The sequence below is a fragment of the Octopus bimaculoides genome, chromosome 5 (assembly GCF_001194135.2).
Source record: "Octopus bimaculoides isolate UCB-OBI-ISO-001 chromosome 5, ASM119413v2, whole genome shotgun sequence".
Lineage (NCBI taxonomy): Eukaryota > Metazoa > Mollusca > Cephalopoda > Octopoda > Octopodidae > Octopus > Octopus bimaculoides.
Window position 1 is genome coordinate 4,581,481 of NC_068985.1, and position 20,608 is coordinate 4,602,088.

The 20,608-nt window shown below is 38.5% G+C and overlaps 2 protein-coding genes across 3 annotated transcripts in view; one reads left to right on the forward strand and one right to left on the reverse strand.

The window, feature by feature from the left end:
- Window positions 1-7,895, forward strand: part of LOC106867822 (uncharacterized) — a 21,433-nt gene extending 13,538 nt beyond the window's left edge. The window contains exons 10-11 of the mRNA XM_014912846.2: window positions 4,627-4,722; window positions 6,933-7,895. Of these exons, the coding sequence (XP_014768332.1) occupies window positions 4,627-4,722; window positions 6,933-7,025 (189 nt within the window). The 3' untranslated portion in view covers window positions 7,026-7,895. The remainder of the gene's footprint in view (window positions 1-4,626; window positions 4,723-6,932) is intronic.
- Window positions 7,896-8,241: 346 nt separating this feature from the next.
- LOC106867821 (SCY1-like protein 2) overlaps window positions 8,242-20,608 on the reverse strand; it is a 50,951-nt gene continuing 38,584 nt past the window's right edge. The window contains exons 16-18 of one of the 2 annotated variants that reach the window (XM_014912843.2): window positions 17,271-17,291; window positions 11,318-11,464; window positions 8,242-10,873 (exon numbers count right to left, since the gene is read on the reverse strand). In XM_014912843.2, the coding sequence (XP_014768329.1) occupies window positions 10,106-10,873; window positions 11,318-11,464; window positions 17,271-17,291 (936 nt within the window). In that variant the 3' untranslated portion in view covers window positions 8,242-10,105. The remainder of the gene's footprint in view (window positions 10,874-11,317; window positions 11,465-17,270; window positions 17,292-20,608) is intronic. The other variant, XM_014912844.2, reaches the window with a different exon arrangement.

The window sequence follows — 20,608 nt, forward strand, 5'->3', positions numbered from 1 at the left end:
GGGGGGGGGGGGTAAGGTATGAGTGAAAGGGTTGGGGTGGAGCAGGCTCTTGTAGAGTTGTACATGATAACTTGCATTTAGGACAGTGAGTGAAAATGAACCGATGGTGGTAAGGTGTCTCTTGGGGAGAAAAACAGGATTCCTTGTTCCCCTCTTCTCTCTCACTCTTACCACTTCCCTCCATTAATCACCAGTATCACTTTCATTTATTGTGTATAACTCCTCCTCCTCCTTCAGCCTTTTTTAATGATGAGTTGGTATCAAAAAGTTCCCAGACTGGTTGTGTTTAATAAAAAAAAAATACCTTATTTACCTAAGTGTTAACATAATCTTCAAAATAGCCCCCTTGCACAGCAGTACACCAGTCCCAGCATTTCTGCTACTTTTGGAATCCAACCTGGAGGTAATTTTCCATAAACGAATTAAGGACCTTGTTAAAATGGCAACCTTTGAACTGCATTTCCATTTTGAGGAAGAAATAGAAGCCTACAGGTGCTAAATCTGACAAATAGGGCAGGTGTTGAAGTGATAGTTTATTTTTGACAAGAAGCTCACAAGTGAGGAGAGCTCAGTGACCGGGTACATTGTCTTTGGGAAGAATCCATTTCTTCATGCTCCACAGCTCTGCTCACTTTCACATGTCATCCCTCAAATGCTTCAAAACATTGCATCAGAACTCTTGATTGATGGTCTGCCCATTGGGGACAAATTCTCGATGCACAATATCACAAATGTCAGAAACAACAATGAGCATGTTCTTGATTGAGCTGTGGCTGTCATGCTTTCTTTGGTCCTGGGGATGAAGGGCTCTTCCATTGCGACAACTGCTGCTTCATCTCAGGGTTGTAGCCATAGACCCAACTCTCGTCACCAGTGATGATCCCCAACATGATGGGTCATCAGTGGCACATGGGGACAAACTTGGCAGAGACACACTGCATGTTCAGACGTTAGGATTGCCTGCACACACCCATCCGACAGACCAACAACATCGGCAATGTCGTTGATTGTCCTCCAACAATCTTCATGCACAAGCTGATGACTTTCCTCCCCATTTCTTGGCGTGATGCCTCTGGCAGGTCTTCTCGGGACAGTCTTCTACTTTTGAAATAGCCATGTCACTTGAAACATTGCATACAACCCACTCCCTCTCAATGAAGCATGCTCAATGACTCTGCAGCAGACGTCCCAAGTTCAATGCAAAATTTCGTGTTGGCTCTTTGTTCCAACTTCCTCTCCATGACAAAACTGCAGACCACAGCAGAGATGTGATTGCAAAAACGAAAATTTCACAATTTGTTAAGCAAACACAGTGATGTCACTCGGCACACTGCCTCCTGGAGGTCACTACTAGCTCTCACTGCGCACGCAACCATCTGTTGGTGTGCTACAGAACTAGTCTGGGAACTCCTTGATGTCACTTTGTATCTCTCTTCCTCTTCTCCCTTAAACTCTTATATATATTCATGTGACAGCTCAGCCAGGAGACAATGCATCTTGTTAGATGTGTCCCTGCATACAGGGCTCTCTGGTAAGCTTGCTTCCCAACCACTTGATTCCAGGTTCAGTCCCACTGTGTGGCACCTTGGGCAAGTGCTTTCTACAACCTCAGCCTTATGAGTGGATTTGGTAAACAAACTGAAGAATGCACATTGTCTGTGTTTGCTGCCTCCCACTTGGACAACCAGTGTCCCTGTAACTTAGCAGTTCAACAAATGACGAATAAGTACCAGGCTTTAAAAACAAATTGCTGAGGTTGATTTCATCAAGGCAGTGCTCCAGCATGGCCACAGTCTAATGGCTGAAACAAGTAAAAAGAAAAACATGATAAATCTAAGAAGCAACAGGAAGGATATTCAGTTGTAAAGCACCTCCTTCCAAAAAAACTGTCCAACCCATGCCAGTATGGGAAAGCAGATGTAGAAACGATATGTTACATATAGCTTACCTTTACAACTCATTATCTGAGGAGACCGGTCCTTATGTCTGGCTATGTTGTGAGATCAAGTATACCTGTCTTGTAACATTGTCCTTATAGAATACTAACTGAAAATCTGGTTTGAGGAAAATAATGATAAAGCCTTTATTGGTCTCCTACCATTTCAGAGTATCATGTTTAAAGGATTTTGTATCACTGTAAAGAAACAGAATAAACAACCATCTTGGTTTTACCATTTGGTGGGAGTATGAAGAGGTTGCTATTATTTCCAACTCTGGAACAACCAACTGACCGGGGGGGGAAACACTGTTGCATGAAGCAAAGTCCAGCAACTTTCAGTGATTGTGCTTTTGACTCTTGTTAATTGACATTGCAAAACTGGAAATTGAAGTCTCTAGAATCCAAAGGACATGTCTGCTGAAATCGGTGGAATTTTTTGGAATAAACATATTTTATTCCTTTCCTTGTCCAGTGAGGATTGTTGCTTCCAAAAGATGTGAATGCAAATTGCTTGATAATCAGTCTTGTTCCATTACACAGCTTTGGAGAGGATCCATATTTCTCAAAAGCATGATTGGAACCCCTTTCTTTGTCAGGAGCCAAAGAGTTAAACTGTTTGTCCCCCACCACCACCACCATTGCCTGATATCTGGTGTTGGTGTGTTTACATTCACATGACTCGGCTGTTTTGGTAAAAGAGGCCAATAAAGAAAGTAGCAAGCATAAAAGAAAGAACTGGTGTTGATTTGTTCGATTAAAATTCTTTATGGCGATGCTCCAGTGTGGCCACAGTTTGATGACTGAAAAGATAAATGAACCACTAAATTCCTTATTAAAACTTTAAGCTAAGGGAGGTAACTCTTGTTCGCCCATCTCCGTAATACTATGGCTCTGAAGCCGTTTGCTGTTGCTTTACTTGCAAGAAATAGCAACCCAAATGAAGGGCAGACTTTCATTCCCAGGATCATCCTGATTCCAAAAAGGTATATATGCCTGTGTACAGCAAATGTAGACTGAGATACAGACGAAATTTCGCTTTTATTTCATATAGATTACTATATTCACTTGAGCTTGGCTGATAATCCAAAGAACCACAAGTGGATATATTCCTTTGCTTGAATTACACACACACACACACACACACACGCTCTTTCTTTCTCTATTTCTCTTTCTCTCTCTCTCTCTCTTGATACCACTGTCTCTAATTCCCAACTCGGACTACTCATGTACTATTTCATTCCACATATGCACACAATTATTGTTCTGTCTGAGTTTTGATCTTCTCTTTGTAAATGCTCACCTGGTTTTAGTGATTCTGTAGTACATGGATTTACAACAGTAAAGTCTGACTGAACAGTTTGATAATGTGACAGCAATTATTTATCAAGATGAAACAATCATCATTAGAGTTGGCAATCATATATGTTCTTGCAGTATTTGTACTTTGCAAATCAAAGTACCAGTGTTTTTTCTTTCAAGGAGAGAAGTTTTTGTACCTGATAAGGGACTCACAGGTTTAAAATTTGTAAGGCATCCCCACGAGAGCACCCTGGACTTGCTCAGGTGTTTTGAGATCCCATGGCAGGTAGTGTGAGAACTAGTAGGTAATTTATAATACAGGTGACTAGACCATAACCCACACCGCCAGATATTTTAAGCATCTCAAGAGTAATTCCTGCAGAAGAATATCATAAAAGTGGTTCGTCTGTTCATTTGGTTGTGGAGCATAGACAGAAATAATTATCGCTATACTATTCTGCAAGACTAGCCTCAGCTTAAGCACTCTCGCATACTCTGACTACTTCTATGACCTTAACCACTCATTTCTCAGCAAGAAGTATGCCCACACCACTTACCCTGTCGCTTATACCTTCCCAGAAGATTTTATACCTATGTGTTTTGCCTGTGAGGAACCTGGCTGAAGCTCCTCTCTACCTTATATTGGGTTGTCCGGAAAGTTCATGCCAATTTTTAAAGGCAAGAAAAAGGTCAAATACTTGCCATTACATTTTTAATCAACCAAATATGAACCATTTTGTTGCACAATGCATCTCCATCTTTCCTTTAACTTGAAAATACCCTCTTCCCAGAATTGAGGTGGTTTCATGGCAAAGAATTCATCAAGGTATATTTTTACATCATCCAAGGAATTGAAATCTTTACCATTAAGACTATTCTGCAGAGACCTGAATAAGTGGAAATCCGAAGGAGCAATGTCTGGTGAATATGGAGGGTGGGGTAACACATCCCAGCCGAGCTGCAGCAATTTTTGTCTGGTTCCCAAAGAAATGTGCGGTCTTGCATTATCACGTTGGAAAACAACACCCTTCCTGTTGGCCAATTCTGAACGTTTCTCTTGAATTGCTGCTTTTAACTCGTCCAGTTGTGTGCAGTATTTCTCAGAATTAATTGTCTGGTTACTTGGGAGAAGCTCATAGTACAGAATTCCTTTCCAATCCCACCAGACACAAAGCAAGACTTTTTTAGAGTGAAGACCAGCTTTTGGGGTGGCTAATGGTGGCTCATGTTGCTTACTCCAGGATCGCTTTCTCTGAACAAGGGTCACATCAAGTAACTTCTAGCAGCAGAAGCTTGAACTACAGAAAATGTTCTCTCAAGTCTGAATGAAACCTTTCAATCACATCTAGGCCAATAGCTGAAATGGGAAAATCTTTTCTATTTTAAAGGTGGTTAACACTGATAGCCAATGTGCCTTATGTGTTGAAGACTTGAAGTTGAAAGCTCAGAAACAGCTGGACTGTGGCCATAATTTCCATGAGGAGGTAAGAGTTTTATATTCTTAATTGCAAATTTAATGATTTAAATGTTAATGTTGGAGTTTACATTAGTGGTGAAGTTTATTTCCCAACAGAATGTGGCAGTCCTACACAGGACGAAGTTACTGCTGTTTAGCCCCAGGAAAACCTCTTTTCCAGCTGGCTATCAACACAAAGTTTGTGTCCATCTGGCATGAGCAAGGGAGTTTATCGCTCCCATCTCTAGCCCTCGTGATACTCACAGGCTCGGTATCTTTGATCATTATTCCAACTATTTAGAATAATTCTTTTAATTCTTTAGGTGCAGGCGTGGCAGTGTGGTACGAAGTTTGCTTCTCAACCACATAGTTCCAGGTTCAGTCCCACTGCATAGCATCTTGGACAAGTGTCTTCTACTATATAGCCTTTGCCTATACTAGTAGAAACCTGTTTCCATGCTCAGAATTGAAACTTACAATAAACTATTAGTACCAATTGTTAGCTGCCAGGACACTATGGCTTTCAAAACTTCCATGCTTCTCAAAATTCACCAACCATACAACTGATTGCACACACTTTTTTTTCATGACTCATTTCCTGTAAATTATTTTATGTACATGCACTTTAGGCCGTTTTTTTTTTCTGATGAGTTGTAGTGCACCGGAGAACTATACAATAAGTTCGTTTATATTATTATTAAGGTGGCGAGCTGACTGAATCGTTAGTAAGCTGGACGAAATGCTTAGCATTTCACCCATCACTACGTTCTGAGTTCAAATTCTTCCAAGATCAACTTTGCCTTTCATCCTTTCGGGGAGCACTGGGGTTGATGTAATCAACTTGCCCCTTCCCCAAAAATTTCAGGCCATGTGCCCAAAGTAGAAAGGGTTATTATTAGTTGAAGCTAGATTCAACTAAAACCAAATTGGAGTCTAAGTGGTTTAAATTTTTCTCTAAAGACAAGCTTTGCTCAAAAAACTATCAGTACTTTCAATGGCATACAGGTGTTCCAACTTTGACTAATCTCAGTGAAGAGAAAGAATCAACTTTTCGAGTCAGTGAAACAGAAAAATCAATGCTTGCTGCCATTTCTGAATTAGAAATGTTAATGCTATACAAAGCTGCATTTAATTATGACTTTGTGGATAGCATTTTAAATTGAGGTGTTTAAGACAATACTGGAAATTCATAATAATCCTCTAAAAATTTTGTCTTGGTTTTTAACTGGTGCCAAGCTTCAGTTAATATCTGGAAGAGTTGGTAGCTATACAATTCCATTTTAACAAATGACCTTTAATGAACCAGTTGCTATAGAAAAAGTGATCAGAAATGAATGGCTAATGGTTTGTTCAACAAAGACATTTCTCTACATTTTACCACATTTACAAAAAGGTTCTTAACTGTACAGAATGAATCTCAAAACAACCATAATTACCAACTTCCTGTAATGTTGTTTCAAATGCAACAAATAAATGGAGGTTGTAACTGATTTAGTAAACTCATTAGTAATGTGTAGAAAATTTAAAACAAACAAAATGACTAAATCCTATAAATGAGATGTTTTGGTTAGAATAAGATTTGAATGTAACTATATTGTATAGTGAGGGTGTGTGGCTTTGTGGCTAGGCATGTTGCACTCATAATCCTGTGATCATGGGTTCAATTACCAGACTGGCTTAACATTGTGTTTTTGAGTAAAATACTTCTGCAGTAAATGGGTGACCCTGCACCAGGTTAGCTTTCTGATCAGGGGGGAATGGCATAACAAATGCAAAGTGCATTGTGACAAGTGATAACATCCAATAGTCTGATCGATCATGTTATTGTATTAAAAAAAAAAAATAGTTGTGCACATTTACTGGATTTTCAATTAAAATTTCCCAAATACATGAAAATGAAAAGTATCTTGTGAAAATAGCAAATCTTCACTTGCTACGTGTATTTGAAATAGAATATCACTGTTTCATTACAAGTTAAAATGTTGCAATCATTTTTTTTTTTTGTTCCATTACTAGATACATAAACGCCACATTTTGCAGAATGCATTCTGGAAAGTTATTCCAATAGAATATCTCTTTGATGCTTTTCTTTTGCTGATATATCACGATAGAATTGTTTATAATGTATTGCTTAATTAACTGGTTATCTACATACTATTAAAATTGTACATATGTAACCAGTTACACAATTGCATGGAATGTTCTTCTTGCGCTGTATTTTTTTGTTCTCCTTTCCAGTGTATCATGGCTTGGGTGCATCGGCATGAAAGATCTTGTCCAACTTGTGGACAGTTGGTATTGTTTCCTGAAGAATTTCCTAAACTTTCTTGAGTTTGTTTTGTAAGCTGTTCTCTGCTTGTGGGCAGACTTTACTTCACATTGATTTAGACGCTTTATTCTTGTTCCTACTTTCAAACGGTATTACTCCTGTTGAGTACGATATCTTAACACCATAACTCACTCGCTCCCTTTTGCTATCCCTGTTTCACTATCTTCGACAGTTATTACTCGAGCTGAAACTGTTGCATTAGCAACTTAATATAAGACTGATTCATGGTAGTCTTAATTTTCGATTTATAATTCCATTTGAGCGTTTTGTTTTTTGGGCTTTTTTTTCTCTCTCAGCTGAAAGACGAGAGCCCCACTGCCTGTACTTGTTATTTCTCAAACGTTTTCTCTTTATCATTGCTATTTTCCAATGATAGTTAAGCCTTCAGCTAAAGGTTGGCTGAATGTAGTTATCGTAAAGTTTTGGTTAGCTACCAACTAGATATTAAAATACGTATGTGGTTATCAGTTTGGTTTTGAGAGAAGTTTTACATGACTTCTCTAAAAGTTATAAAAAAAATTCAATGTCTTTGAAAATTCAATTGAATGAAGACAACTGATTTTAGAACTAGTCAATAAATCTGGCTAGAGTCTCTCCAAGATATATACATCCTGTACTCGTCTCGGATTATTTACACCTGATTACATTTTCATTAAATTTGATGAGCCGTGTTGTTAGTCGCTTTCCAAAAGTGTTAAGAAGCTAGATTTACAGGGAAGGATAGCTTTAGCTGTTCAATAATAATATGAACAGTTAGTCATTTTGGGAGCATGTGATTTATATTTAATGCTTTGAAGGCAAGTATTGCCCACATTTATTAAAGCAGTTGAATCGATACATGTTTCAAAGTATTTAATAAAGTTTCCTTTTAATTTCTTTTTTTGTTTTTTTTTACGTATATATATATATATATAGACTACTTCTAGTGAATAGACCATTAAGAATAATTTTCCATAATCAGATTGGATCCTGGTGCAGCCATCTGGTTTGCCAGTCCTCAGTCAAACCATCCAACCCATGCTAGCATGGAAGACAGATGTTAAACAATGATGATGAATCATGATATTTTTCAGTTTTTGACTGCAAGATCCTTCATCTGCAGACACTACAATATCAGTTTTAGTATATTTCATATTGTAAGCTGATATGCCTTTTTGGTCATTTTTCCCCAAAACTGTGTTATTTTAAATTTGAACTTTTGAAAAAAATCAAACTAAATTTCTGCAGCACAAATATTTATTGATGCCATTGCAATCAAAGTTAAAGAATTAATATTTACAAACAGGCGAGGAACATTCAGGGCACTCAACTGAAAGACTGGTTTTACAATTTCGATTAAATTTTTAATGGAACAAGAGCAAAGCTCTTGTAAATTTCTATAAACTGCACATTCCTGGAATTGCACCTGTTAGTTTCCAAGCTAAATATTAATAAATTCACATTTAAAATATAACCAACATTAGACAAAATACAAATTTTGTGATGTCCTTTTTGTCTTAAGGTTATATTACTTGTCTGAAATATAACCTCAGTTGACAATGTGGAAAATAATTTAGTTTACTGGAATAACCCAAGACTGCTATTTTGAAACTATCCTTATTAACTTATAAACTTTCAATGATTTCATCATAGCTTTCTTATCATACACCAAAGTTTCAAACATTGAGGGTTTAGAGGAAACTTGTAATGTTGTAGCTGCTTTATACCTCAAAAGCATCAATGTTTTACTTTAATAATTGTATTGGCTATGTCAGACTTTTGTTAGTTTTATTGAGCAATCTATTTACAAGCATGGAATTATATGCAGTCTTCTTTATCCAGTTGACAAAGGGAATAAATTAGTTTGGAATAACTTATTGGTAGGGGCTGCTGCAGTTCACAAGAGTGACAATTCATTTTAAAGGAAAGGGACGCTGAACTGAGTAAATCAGTACAATGAAAATATTTCGACTGAAGATTGTAGTGATAAGATGGTGTCTTCAAAATGACAATTTGCACAAGGTACTGGAAACGAATTAGAAATTCTCTGTATTGCATCCTTTATAGAAAAAAATATCACAAATTGGAACTGAGGGGAAACCTAAGCAGAAGATAAGGGATAAATGACAAGGTGATTAAATCTGATGGGTTTTGTTTTTTGTTTTAAGATTAACGGTAAACTGTTTGATTTAGTTGGCTTCATTAGTAAAACTAATTTAGTACACATTAAAGCCTTCTAATATTTTGAATGTTTCTTTTCTTAGACATTTACAGAAAGTGACAAAAATCCTTTAGATGATGGTTCTTTTATATCTGTTTGAGGCCTAATACACTTGAAAGCATTCCAACTCTCCCTCCCAGCATTTAGTTTTTTTTCTTTTTAACTAAGTCTAAACCAAAATTAAAAATTTTCAAATATTAGAAATGAAAGCCTAAATTTAAGAATCCTTTTGGGATCAATTTATAACTTCCAGTGTGTACAAAAGCAAAACAAGGTACTTGTGTAGATGATGGATTCAGGATGGAATGTAAGGAAGAAATGTTTGAACAAAGAATACTATTGTATACTGAACCATAAAATGCATATTAAAATAGAGGTCCTGAGGGGGAGGGGGGCAATTAAAGACCTGTTCAGTGGAAGCTCAAACAGTAAATGGGGAACTGACTTAAAATTTAAACTTTTAAGAATGGAGGTTTTGCTGTTGTATTGGCAATTGTTTAAAAGCCGATCCATTCTGCTTGGAGTCAGTGGATCAGTAACAAAGCCATCATATTCTTGATTATAAAACAATTGGTCAAAAGAGTGACTTGGGTTTGCATGAAAGGGGCATAAGTACTTATCTCTAATGAGAAAATTAATAACTTAACAAATTAAGAAATTTAAGTTGTTTTTTGTAAATTGAAGACAGTGGTATTTTGAGATACTTATGAAATTATCATTTATATGCACAACCAACTTAAAACCAGTTCCAGAGGTCATACACTTGACAATTAGCAATCATCCAGGGAGGTGGAGCAGGGGGCAATTGCCTTTGTGCCTTAAAATCAGTGGTTGGCCTGAACATCTGGTCCCCTAAAATTCACTTAGGAAATATAGTGTTACTCAGCCAAAAAGGTCATCCAGTTCATTTCCAGCAGGGTTTGATGATGGAAAACCATTTTGCAGCTGCTGCGGTCCTGAACTGGCATTACTGAACTGGTTGTGATTGACAGTAGTCATGTTTGTGTTGCCTAATGCCATACCTTGAAAGCCAGGTGCCACCATGGGTGCACTGACTCTCATGCCTTGATTCATCATAACCTGTGGATGTGCTATCATGGCTGGTGGTTGGTTTAGCATTGTACCAACATTCCCCATCATTGCAATGCTTGTGCTGGAACTGGTTGGCATGAAGCCCATGTTGCCAGCTTTCATGCCACTTGTTGTTGAGGTCTTCTGAGCCATCTGGTTTAATGAGGGTTTCACTTGGGATGAGGATGGTGACAGAAGATTGTCAAAAGCTGAAAGGTCCACAGACTTGTTAGCAGCAGGCTTTGACTGGTTCAGAGGGACAATGGGGTTAGTTCTCTGCATAGGCATGCCACCACCTGACAGGGAGGAAGCACCAAAGGAAGAGCAAGCCATATTTGACTGAGCCATGCTCCAGGAGTTATTTAATGGACCAGAATGTTGCAGTTGGTTTAGGTTGTTGTTGAGTAGTGTTGAGGTAAGGTCTTTGGGTTTATGGTAACTTGAGCTTTGACTACCACAATTAGCACTCTTTTCATGATCAGGGTTTGCTTTAGGGACAAGCATACTTTGTTTCTTGTAAATGCTTTGTTGTTCCTGCTCACGTGCCAACCTCTGTTTCTCTTCCATGCTTAGACTCACCTGTTAAATATAAAGAAATATATTGTAATTTGGTTCTTTATTTCCTGCAGCATTATTACAAAATATGCTGAGCCTTATCTAACCTGGAGTAAAGATCGTTTGCCAACATAACATGGCAGTCCTGGTTTAGGACAAATGTTGCTGTAATTCAGCGTCAGGAGACATCCTCTCCAGCTGGCTTATGCAACACAATCTGTGACCTTATATTTTCGAACAAGGGAATCCAGCACCCCTACCCGGCTCAAAACATGTTATGTTGGCAAACAATCTTCACTCTAAACTACTGTTGCTGTATATATCTCGTGAGATTTAGAAATAGTAATTTTCTTATCTAACTTTTAAATTGAAATAAACACAATTTTACTTGTTCTCAGTAGATAACTAGACTACAATACTAAAATTATATATTTAATGTGTAATTAAAGCCGAGAAAAATAAACCTACCTTTGCTGGCTGATTAAAGATTCTAGAAGGAGTTGTCTCACTGTTTAATTTTTCAGTAGGACTTTCTAGACAAGGGCTAACTGTTTGGTTTTTAGCAGATGCTGTCAGCAAAGAGTTAAGGCCATAACCAGAAATGAACTTATCCATCTAAAATAGAAAAATAATTATTCATTTCCAGTATTTGAATTTGTGGTTTTATTTTCTATGAAACATAAATCAATTTTTTGCAGCAGCATAATTAAAACAAAAATGAGTAACACTTTTTTTTTTTTGTCATTATCGTGAAATGCTGTCTCTGTTAACCATGGCTTCAAGGTGGTATGTCATATATTTTTACATAAACTTGAAGTATTTTATGTCCTATTTAGACGACTCTTTGAGATTAGTTCTGTAAATGAAAATGTTTTTACTACACACTCTTTCACATGAACTTTAGTGCCCAAGAAGGTGAGGAGGTTATAGTCTTCAGATCTTTTGCCTCAATGTAAATATTTTCCCAAAGAAAATCTGATTTCTTTCTTTCCCTCCCCCATATTTAGACCTCTCACTCACCTTTATTTTCTAATTGGAATATCCATGTATCTACTCTCCCTCAAGACACCTACCTCTGGCCCTCCCATTTCAGGGATTTTGTCTTGCAAGACATTTGGTGACCCTTTTTGGTGCTGGTACCATGCATCCCATACAAAACCTGGTGGCATGTAAAAAGCACCATTCAAGCGTGGTCAACGTCAGTACCGCTTAGCTGGCCCTCATGCCAGTGGCACATAAAAGCACCCACTACACTCTCGGAGTGGTTGGCATTAAGAAGGGCATCCAGCTGTAGAAACTTTGCCAGATCAGACTGGAGCCTGATGTGGCTTCCTGGCTTGCCAGTCCACAGTCAAACTGTCCAACCCATGCCAGCATGGAAAACAGACATTAAACAACAATGATGATGATCCTCGTCCTTTTTCTATCAGTCTCTTTTACCAAACTGCTAAGTTATGGGGACATAAATCCACCAGCAATGGGGGGGGGGAGACAAACAGACACATAAATAGATACGATGGACTTCTTTCAGTTTCTGTCTACCAAATCCACTCACAGGTCTTTGGTTGGCCCGAGGCTATAGTAGAAGACGCACAGTGGGACTGAACCTGGAACCATAGGGTTGGGAAGCAAGCTACTTACCACACAGCCACTCCTGCGCTGTTATAAAGAAAGCAATGAAAAACATGCAGTAAGAAAACCAAACCAGCACCTGTCCACCACCACCAGCAGCAGCATTATCGGTTATGAAATTAGTGACATACTCTTCAAGATCAACAGAAACTTAGGGCCCTGTGCCTGGAGTAGGAAACAATAATTAAGGCAGTAATCTGGCAGAACCGTTTGCATGCAACTATTTTGTCTGCCATTACATTCTGAGTTCAAATTCCGCCGAGGCCGACTTTGCCCTTATCCTTTCGGGGTCGATAAATTAAGTACCAGTTGCGTACTGAATAAATCTAATCAACTGGCCCCGTCCCCACAAAAATTTGGGGCCTTGTACATAGAGTAGAAAAGAATATTATTGATCTTCAGAATAAGGGGTCGAGCTGGCAGAATCATTAGCACACCAGGCAAAATGCTTGCAAGTATTTCATTTGCCGCTAAGTTCTGAGTTCAAATTCCGCTGAGGTCATCTTAACCTTTAATCCTTTCAGGGTCGATTAAATAAGTACCAGTTACGCACTGGGGTTGATATAATTGACTTAATCCCTTCTTCCCCCAAGCTGCCCTTATGGCAAAAATTTGAAATCGTTGTTAACCTTCAGAATCTTTGCAAGAACAATTCTATACGCTTCATTGCATAGACATAGAGTTGCAGCAGAAGGAATCCTTTCTTTTCAAAACCTAGGGATAAGCCTTTTCTGAACTGTTAAGGGTCAGTGTATTTTATCCTTGACTGGATTTAGAGACAGACAAAATGCTGACTAGTGTTCAGGGGTTCAAGTTGCACTGTGGCCAACTTTATCTTTCGTCCTTCCAGGGTCAATAAAACAAGTACCATTTGAATCCCGAGGGGGGGGGGGGCAATCAATGTAATCGACTTGTCCCCCACCCTCCCCTGAAATTGCTGGCCTTGTGCAAAAATTTGAAACCAGTATTTGTTGATGAAAAGACATCAAGCATTGTTATGCAGATTTTTTTAATACTTCGAATGTCTGCAGATTATCTTAATTCCCATAAAATCAAGAAGATTGGGTCCCACTGAGCAGCAGACCGCTTCCATTCAATTTCATACAACATAACTTTTAGTTGCTGTCCACAAAATAATGGGACAACTTATTATTTTCTAACCCCTAAATCAACAAGAATAAGGAAGTGATTTACAAAACCATTTTGTTTTATATAGAGCGTGGCACCTTGAGCTAGTGTCTTCTACTATAGCCTCAAGCTGACCAAAGCTTTGTGAGTGGATTTGGTAGACAGAAACTGAAAGAAGCCCGTCATATATATGTGTCTGTGTTTGTCCCTAACAACATCGCTTGACAACCAATGCTAGTGTGTTTACATCCCCGTAACCTAGCAGTTTGGGGCTTATAAAGAATAAGTCCTGGGGTCGATTTGCTTGACTAAAGGCGGTGCTCCAGCATGGCTGCAGTCAAATGATTGAAACAAGTAAAAGAATAAACGAATACAGATTACTATTGATATCCTCTACCTTCTGCAACGGCTCAACCGTAAGTGAGGGCAAAGAAATTAGCTTATTTACCCAGATCCAAAATTTTTGATATTTTTCAATCCTAATATTAAAACAAACACAGATTTAATAATGATAATTCATCATCATCATCATCGTTTAACGTCTGTTTTCCATGCTGGCATGGGTTGGACGGTTCGACTGGGGTCTGGGAAGCCAGGAGGCTGCACCAGGCTCCAGTCTGATTTGGCAGAGTTTCTACAGCTGGATGCCCTTCGTAACACCCACCACTACGAGAGTGTAGTGGGTGCTTTTTTAAGTGCCACCAGCACAGGCGCCGGAGGGGGCTGGCATCGACTTGTTTTGGCAATGAAGATATTCAAAGCATTTTCATTGCCCCTTAAAAATTTTAGAGGTTGCAAGCGTACCCCTTGTTTCCAAGCCAACAAACACAAAACTCCATAAATCTTGGATTTGCTTTAAATGTCAAACACTGTGTATCAGAAACATTGTGAATGAGTGAAAAGACTTTTGGCAAGGAAATCCTGTGGAATAAGACGGAGTGGTTTGTTTGGTAAATTCAAAGAGACAACATCCAAGAATCGCTAAGTATGAATGAGAAGATCAACAACTTGTAATAATCGTCCATTAAAGAGTCGAAAAGTGTTTCACAATTTATGAAATTTTTCATGGCTCAACAAACGAATAAGTCATTTCATGAACACAACTTCAACATGAAGAACAATAAGTTAGGAAGAAGAATACGAAAGGAACAAAGCATTAAGAGAGTTAAAGGAAACATGCAAGAAAATCCACAATTTTATTTTTATGAAAATATCTCTGAGGCAATTTTGCTGTTTGCTAACTCTATAACACAAAAGGAGTCACCTTAGTTCTGCTGTGGGTTGTATCCAATATTCATGCAGGGATTAACCAAAGACAACAGCAGATAATATACTGATGCAAGAGTGGTGATGGTCATATTTAACAGAGCTCATGCAAATAACAAGATGGTGGAAACAGATAAAAGTATGGAGTAAAGATTGTTTGCCAACATAACATGGCAGTCCTGGTTGAGGATGAATGCTGCTGTAATTTAACCCCAGGAGACATCGTCTCCAGCTGGCTATACGACATGATCTGTTTTACCTTATATTTTCGAACAAGGGAATCTAGCACCCCCACTCAGCTCAAAACAATATCTGTGTATCGTGATTTCTGGGTTATCTCCCTTCATCAGCACACAATAATTTGGCAGTGCCACCTCTAGCCGAACAATTATTGTGTGCTGATGAAGGGAAATAACCTAGAAATCGCGATACACAGATATTGTTTTGAGCTGAGTGGGGGTGCTAGATTCCCTTGTTCGAAAATATAAGGACACAGATCATATCGTATAGCCAACTGGAGACCATGTCTCCTGGGGCTAAATTACAGCAACATTCATCCTAAACCAGGACTGCCATTTTATGTTGGCAAACAATCTTTACTCCAAAGTATTGTTGCTGTATATCTCTCGTTGTGGGATTTAAAAATAGTAATTTTCTAAGATAAAACTATCTTTGACTGAAATAAGCAAGACATGAAAACTAACCAACACAGAATACGGAACTAACTTTGAACGTAGACCAACGTTTGCTTTCATCCATTAAATGACTGACATTGTACCACAGTCCCAATTCACCAATGAATTGCAGACCACAACAATACACAACAGTTGAGACTTCATTTTCTCAAGAGTTTGCATTTTAAGATATTTTGCCTTGTACATTATTTACAATTGACGGATATTTGTCCTCATCTTGTTTGTTGTTAACACAACGTTTCGGCTGATATACCCTCCAGCTTTCATCAGGTGTCTTGGGGAAATTTCGAACCTGGGTTCTCATTCCTAAAGTATGTTTCGATGTTGTTGTTATTATAATTATTATTATTATTATTCAGGTCACTGCCTGGAATCAAACTCGGAATCTTGGGGTTAATAGCCCACGCTCTTAACCACTACATCATATACCCGTGGGCATATCAGCCGAAACATTGTGTTAACAACAAACTAGATGAGGACAAATATTTGTCAAATGTAAATAATATAGATAATTCCTCATCTCTTAAATATAGAACTGTATTATATTTAGCCTTGTCTGAAATAAATATTTTCTTGATCAACATGCAATTCCATTCTTGTAGTAAACTCCCAAACTACAAATTGTTTAGCTTCCAAGGACATTCTAGTTGTGACCGCCTTACCTTTTTGTTAGCCAAGACTGCATTGTCTAATATTTTCCTCTTTTTAAAGACAATACAAGGTGTGGTTTGAATGAGATTTAAATGCTACTTTTAGCAAATCAATTAAACAGCATACAGTCTCATCAGATGGAAGTTCAGTGTTTGGCCCAAAAGACAGGATATAAACTAATTAGTCTTCAGCTGATAATTGTTTTGCTCTCAACACAATATGTGAGCTTTAAGAGACGATATTTTGTGGTTACACGAATGAAATGTAAGCACAATGATTGTTAAACCAAATCATAGCTGTTATGACAGGCTGTTAACAATCTAAGGCAGAAGAACTGTTAGCAGACTCAACCAAATGCTTGGCGGCATTTCATCCATCTTCACATTCTCAGCTCAAATTCTGCCAAGGCCTGCTTTACGTTTTGGGGGGGGTCAATAAAATATCATTTGACCACTTGGATCAATGTAATCAACGACACCCTCCCCCCTGAAATTGCAGTCCTTGCACCAAAAGTGTCGGAGGCTACATAACATGATGACATTTGAAATAAATTGAACCGGAACGTGTGGGTGTCCATTTGATAAGTCATATCAAGATTTTGGTGTTGAAGATTATATGGAGGTCTGGTGTGTAAGAGTGTATATAATCTGTTTGTGTGACCATGTCAATGTGCAGGGATCATTTTAAGAACTTGGAAAACTCATTTTTAGCACCGGTTTCTCAGTTCTACTTGAGTCCTGCTGTGTTTTATTTCCCCACACGTTTTTCACTGTCAAACACCACTAACGAACACCTTTCAAAACAGGAAAATAACCAAGAAGGAAACAGAAAGACAACTACACGAAGCAAACAGAGACATTCTTTCATCGCATCAACAAATGGTTAACTTGAAAGTGTCAGGGAGGAGGAGTGATAGCAAGAGAACATGCAGCCAACATGAACAACAACACCAAAGAAGCAGTCACATGGAGATAAAAACTAGAATTACAAATCTCTCACACACACACATAATGCACTTAAAGGTAATGCTGTGAGGTGTGCAAGCTTACCTTACTGTTATTCCTTTCGCTCTGGTTAACCCAAGAAAATGAGAAAACAGCATGTGACAATATACAATTGAGCAGCTACACGTAACATTTAAGAGCTTAACATTGGCATAAAAGACAACCGCAAACAATCAAATAAACATTTAGCTCTGGCCCTTCCCTGTCCTATTAGAGGTAGCCAAGCATCCCCTCAGTAATAAGACAACTATCCCTCTGCCCCTCTATTATGCTCTAACCTCTCACCTGGGTCACAGCTTTGGTTCCACTCCCTCCCTCAGCTGAGAGGTCTTTGTCTTGCAATCTGCTGGCTGACCCCACTGGTGCTGGTGCCACATAAAAAGCACCCAGTACACTCTGTAAAGTGGTTGGTGTTAGGAAGGGCAGCCAATATAGAAACCATACCAAAGCAGACAGATGGGGCTTGGTGCAGCCCTCCAGCTCCTGTCAAACCCCTACCAGCACAGAAAACAGATGATAAACGATGGTGATGATTTATGCTGGAGGCAGGTTGTATTTGTTAATTATCAATTCTTTGAAAATGTGAAACTCAATAACGATATACCAACACACAGTTTCAATTCCACCATCAACATCATTTATCTCTGCATGAGTCGAAGGAGTCAAGAGAAAGTTGACCAGTTTTTGTCCAAGACAGGTCAGCCACCAGGAGTCACTCTTACACTCACAACATATAACATGTAATGTTTTATGCAGAGCCATACAGCAAAAAAAAAAACATAACTGAATTAAAGCACTCAATACATTTAAATAGAGTGGATATGAAATTTAATATTATAAAGAAGAAGACTTCGACTGCAAAGAATGTGTGGGTGTGTGTATTTTTACTTGTTTCAGTCATTAGACTGTGGCCATGCTGGGGCACCGCTATCTTTCTTTTTTTTATTCTGTTGGACTCTTTTGCTGAACTGCTAAGTTACAGGGATGTAAACACACCAACACTGGTTGTCAAGTGATGGTGGGCGACAAATAGACACAAAAGCACACACACACACATATATATGATAGGTTTCTTTCAGTTTCCATCTACTAAGTCCACTCACAAGTCTTCAGTTGGCCCAAGGTTATAGTAGAAGACACGAGGTGCCACGCAGTGGAACTGAAACCAGGACCATGTGGTTGGGAAGCAAGCTTCTTGCCACAGTTATGTAACCTACACTGCTAGAAAATATATTTGATTGGTTTCTATTTAATGGAAAATACTAAAAACTAAATCCCTGTTCAGAATAAACCAGCAGAACAATGAAAAAAACAAGAATGTTGATTTAAAAGCTCATGGATTATTTTCATAAGTCTCACTAAATCGCATCAAATTAACCCATTTTATCCCAATATCTACAAGTACATATTATTTAGCACACAACAGGTTATTGTCAACTGACAGATTTAAATTGTGTGAAACAGAGAGAGAGTGAGAGCTATTCAATTCATTTTTGGTAGAAAACCAGATAATTGTAGTCATTTAAGTTTTTTTTTGTTTGGTTGCAAACTTGAAATAATGAAAATCACAAAAACATGTAAAATATTATCCATAGTGGCTGTGTGGTAAGTAGCTTGCTTATGATCCACATGGTTCCGAGTTCAGTCCCACTGCGTGGCACCTTGAGCAAGTGTCTTCTACTATAGTCTCGGGCCGACCAAAGTCTTGTGAGTGGATTTGGTAGACTGAAACTGAAAGAAGCCCGTCGTATATATGTATATATATATATATATGTATATATATATATATATATATATGTATGTGTGTCTGTGTCTGTCCCCCCAACATCGCTTGACAACCGATGCTGGTGTGTTTACATCCCCGTAACTTAGCGGTTTGGCAAAAAGGGACCGATAGAATAAGTACTAGGCTTACAAAGAATAAGTCCTGCGGTCGATTTTCTCGACTAAAGGCGGTACTCAGACATGGCCGCAGTCAAATGACTGAAACAAGTAAAAGAGTAATCCATTTAATAAACATGTATTTTTCTCCTATGCCATGGAGTAAAAGCAACGGAATTGTTCGGAGTTGCAAACATTTTGTAGTCATTTTCCGATTTTGGATCCCACGTCATCTCAAGGTCTGCAAATGTAGACCCTTCAAGAAAATAGGAACCCCTTTAATTCAATGAAGCTGAAATTTCACCAATAACTATGTTTGATTAAAACAGACCCGAGTTCATAATTTCATAGGTTTTACTACATTTCTTCTATCCTTGGGACAGCTCCGATGCTGGCGCCACGTATGGAGACACCTGTTCCAGCACCACATTTGAGAACCGTGCCAGCACCACATAAAAAGCACCTGTGCTGGTGCCACATAAAAAACACTCAGTACCTCCTGTGGAGTGGTTGGCATTAAGAAGGGCATCCAGTCATAAAAACTATGGCAAAACAGATGACTGGAGACTGGGGCAATCCTCCACTTTGCCAGCTCTTGTCAAACTCTCCAACCCATGCCAGCATAGAAAACAGACGTGAAACAAGAGAAACTTTACTCTTTTTTGTAAATCTGTATCCACTATCCTATTAACCCTTTCATTACTGTATTTCTGTTGAGATGCTCTGTGTTTCTTTCAATTAATCTTAAATATAACCAAGAATTTAGTAAAATAACTTAGTTACCAATTCAACTAGTGTGAGGAACATAAATTGTGACTAAGGTTTGGTGAAAGATTTGAATTCAAAACTTTTGAAAACAAGACATTTGTACTCAGAGCCAAAGCTGGTTTCAACCGAGTTGGTAATGAGAGGTTAGGCCAGCTGTATCCAGCCCAAATATTTCTCATTCTATGTTCAAACTGGCCAGATCTGACTTCTCACACCTACCCTACAATGTCATTCTAAAAATAAATAATTAAATCATTGAAGCTATGGGGTAATGCTTGATTAATTCTAAACAATTTGAATAAATAAGCAGAACTTTTGAGAGAGGAATCTGAATGCTAAAAAGCTTGAACAGTAATGTGATAATTGACTAATTATTTATTATCAAATCATCATCATCATCATCATCGTTTAACGTCCGCTTTCCATGCTAGCATGGGTTGGACGATTTGACTGAGGACTGGTGAAACCGGATGGCAACACCAGGCTCCAGTCTGATTTGGCAGAGTTTCTACAGCTGGATGCCCTTCCTAACGCCAACCACTCAAAGAGTGTAGTGGGTGCTTTTACGTGTCACCCGCACGAAAACGGCCACGCTCGAAATGGTGTCTTTTATGTGCCACCCGCACAAGCCAGTCCAGGGGCACTGGCAACGATCTCGCTCGAAAATCCTACAGGAGCCAGTCAGGCGGTACTGGCAACGGCCACGCTCAAAATGGTGCATCTCATGTGCCACC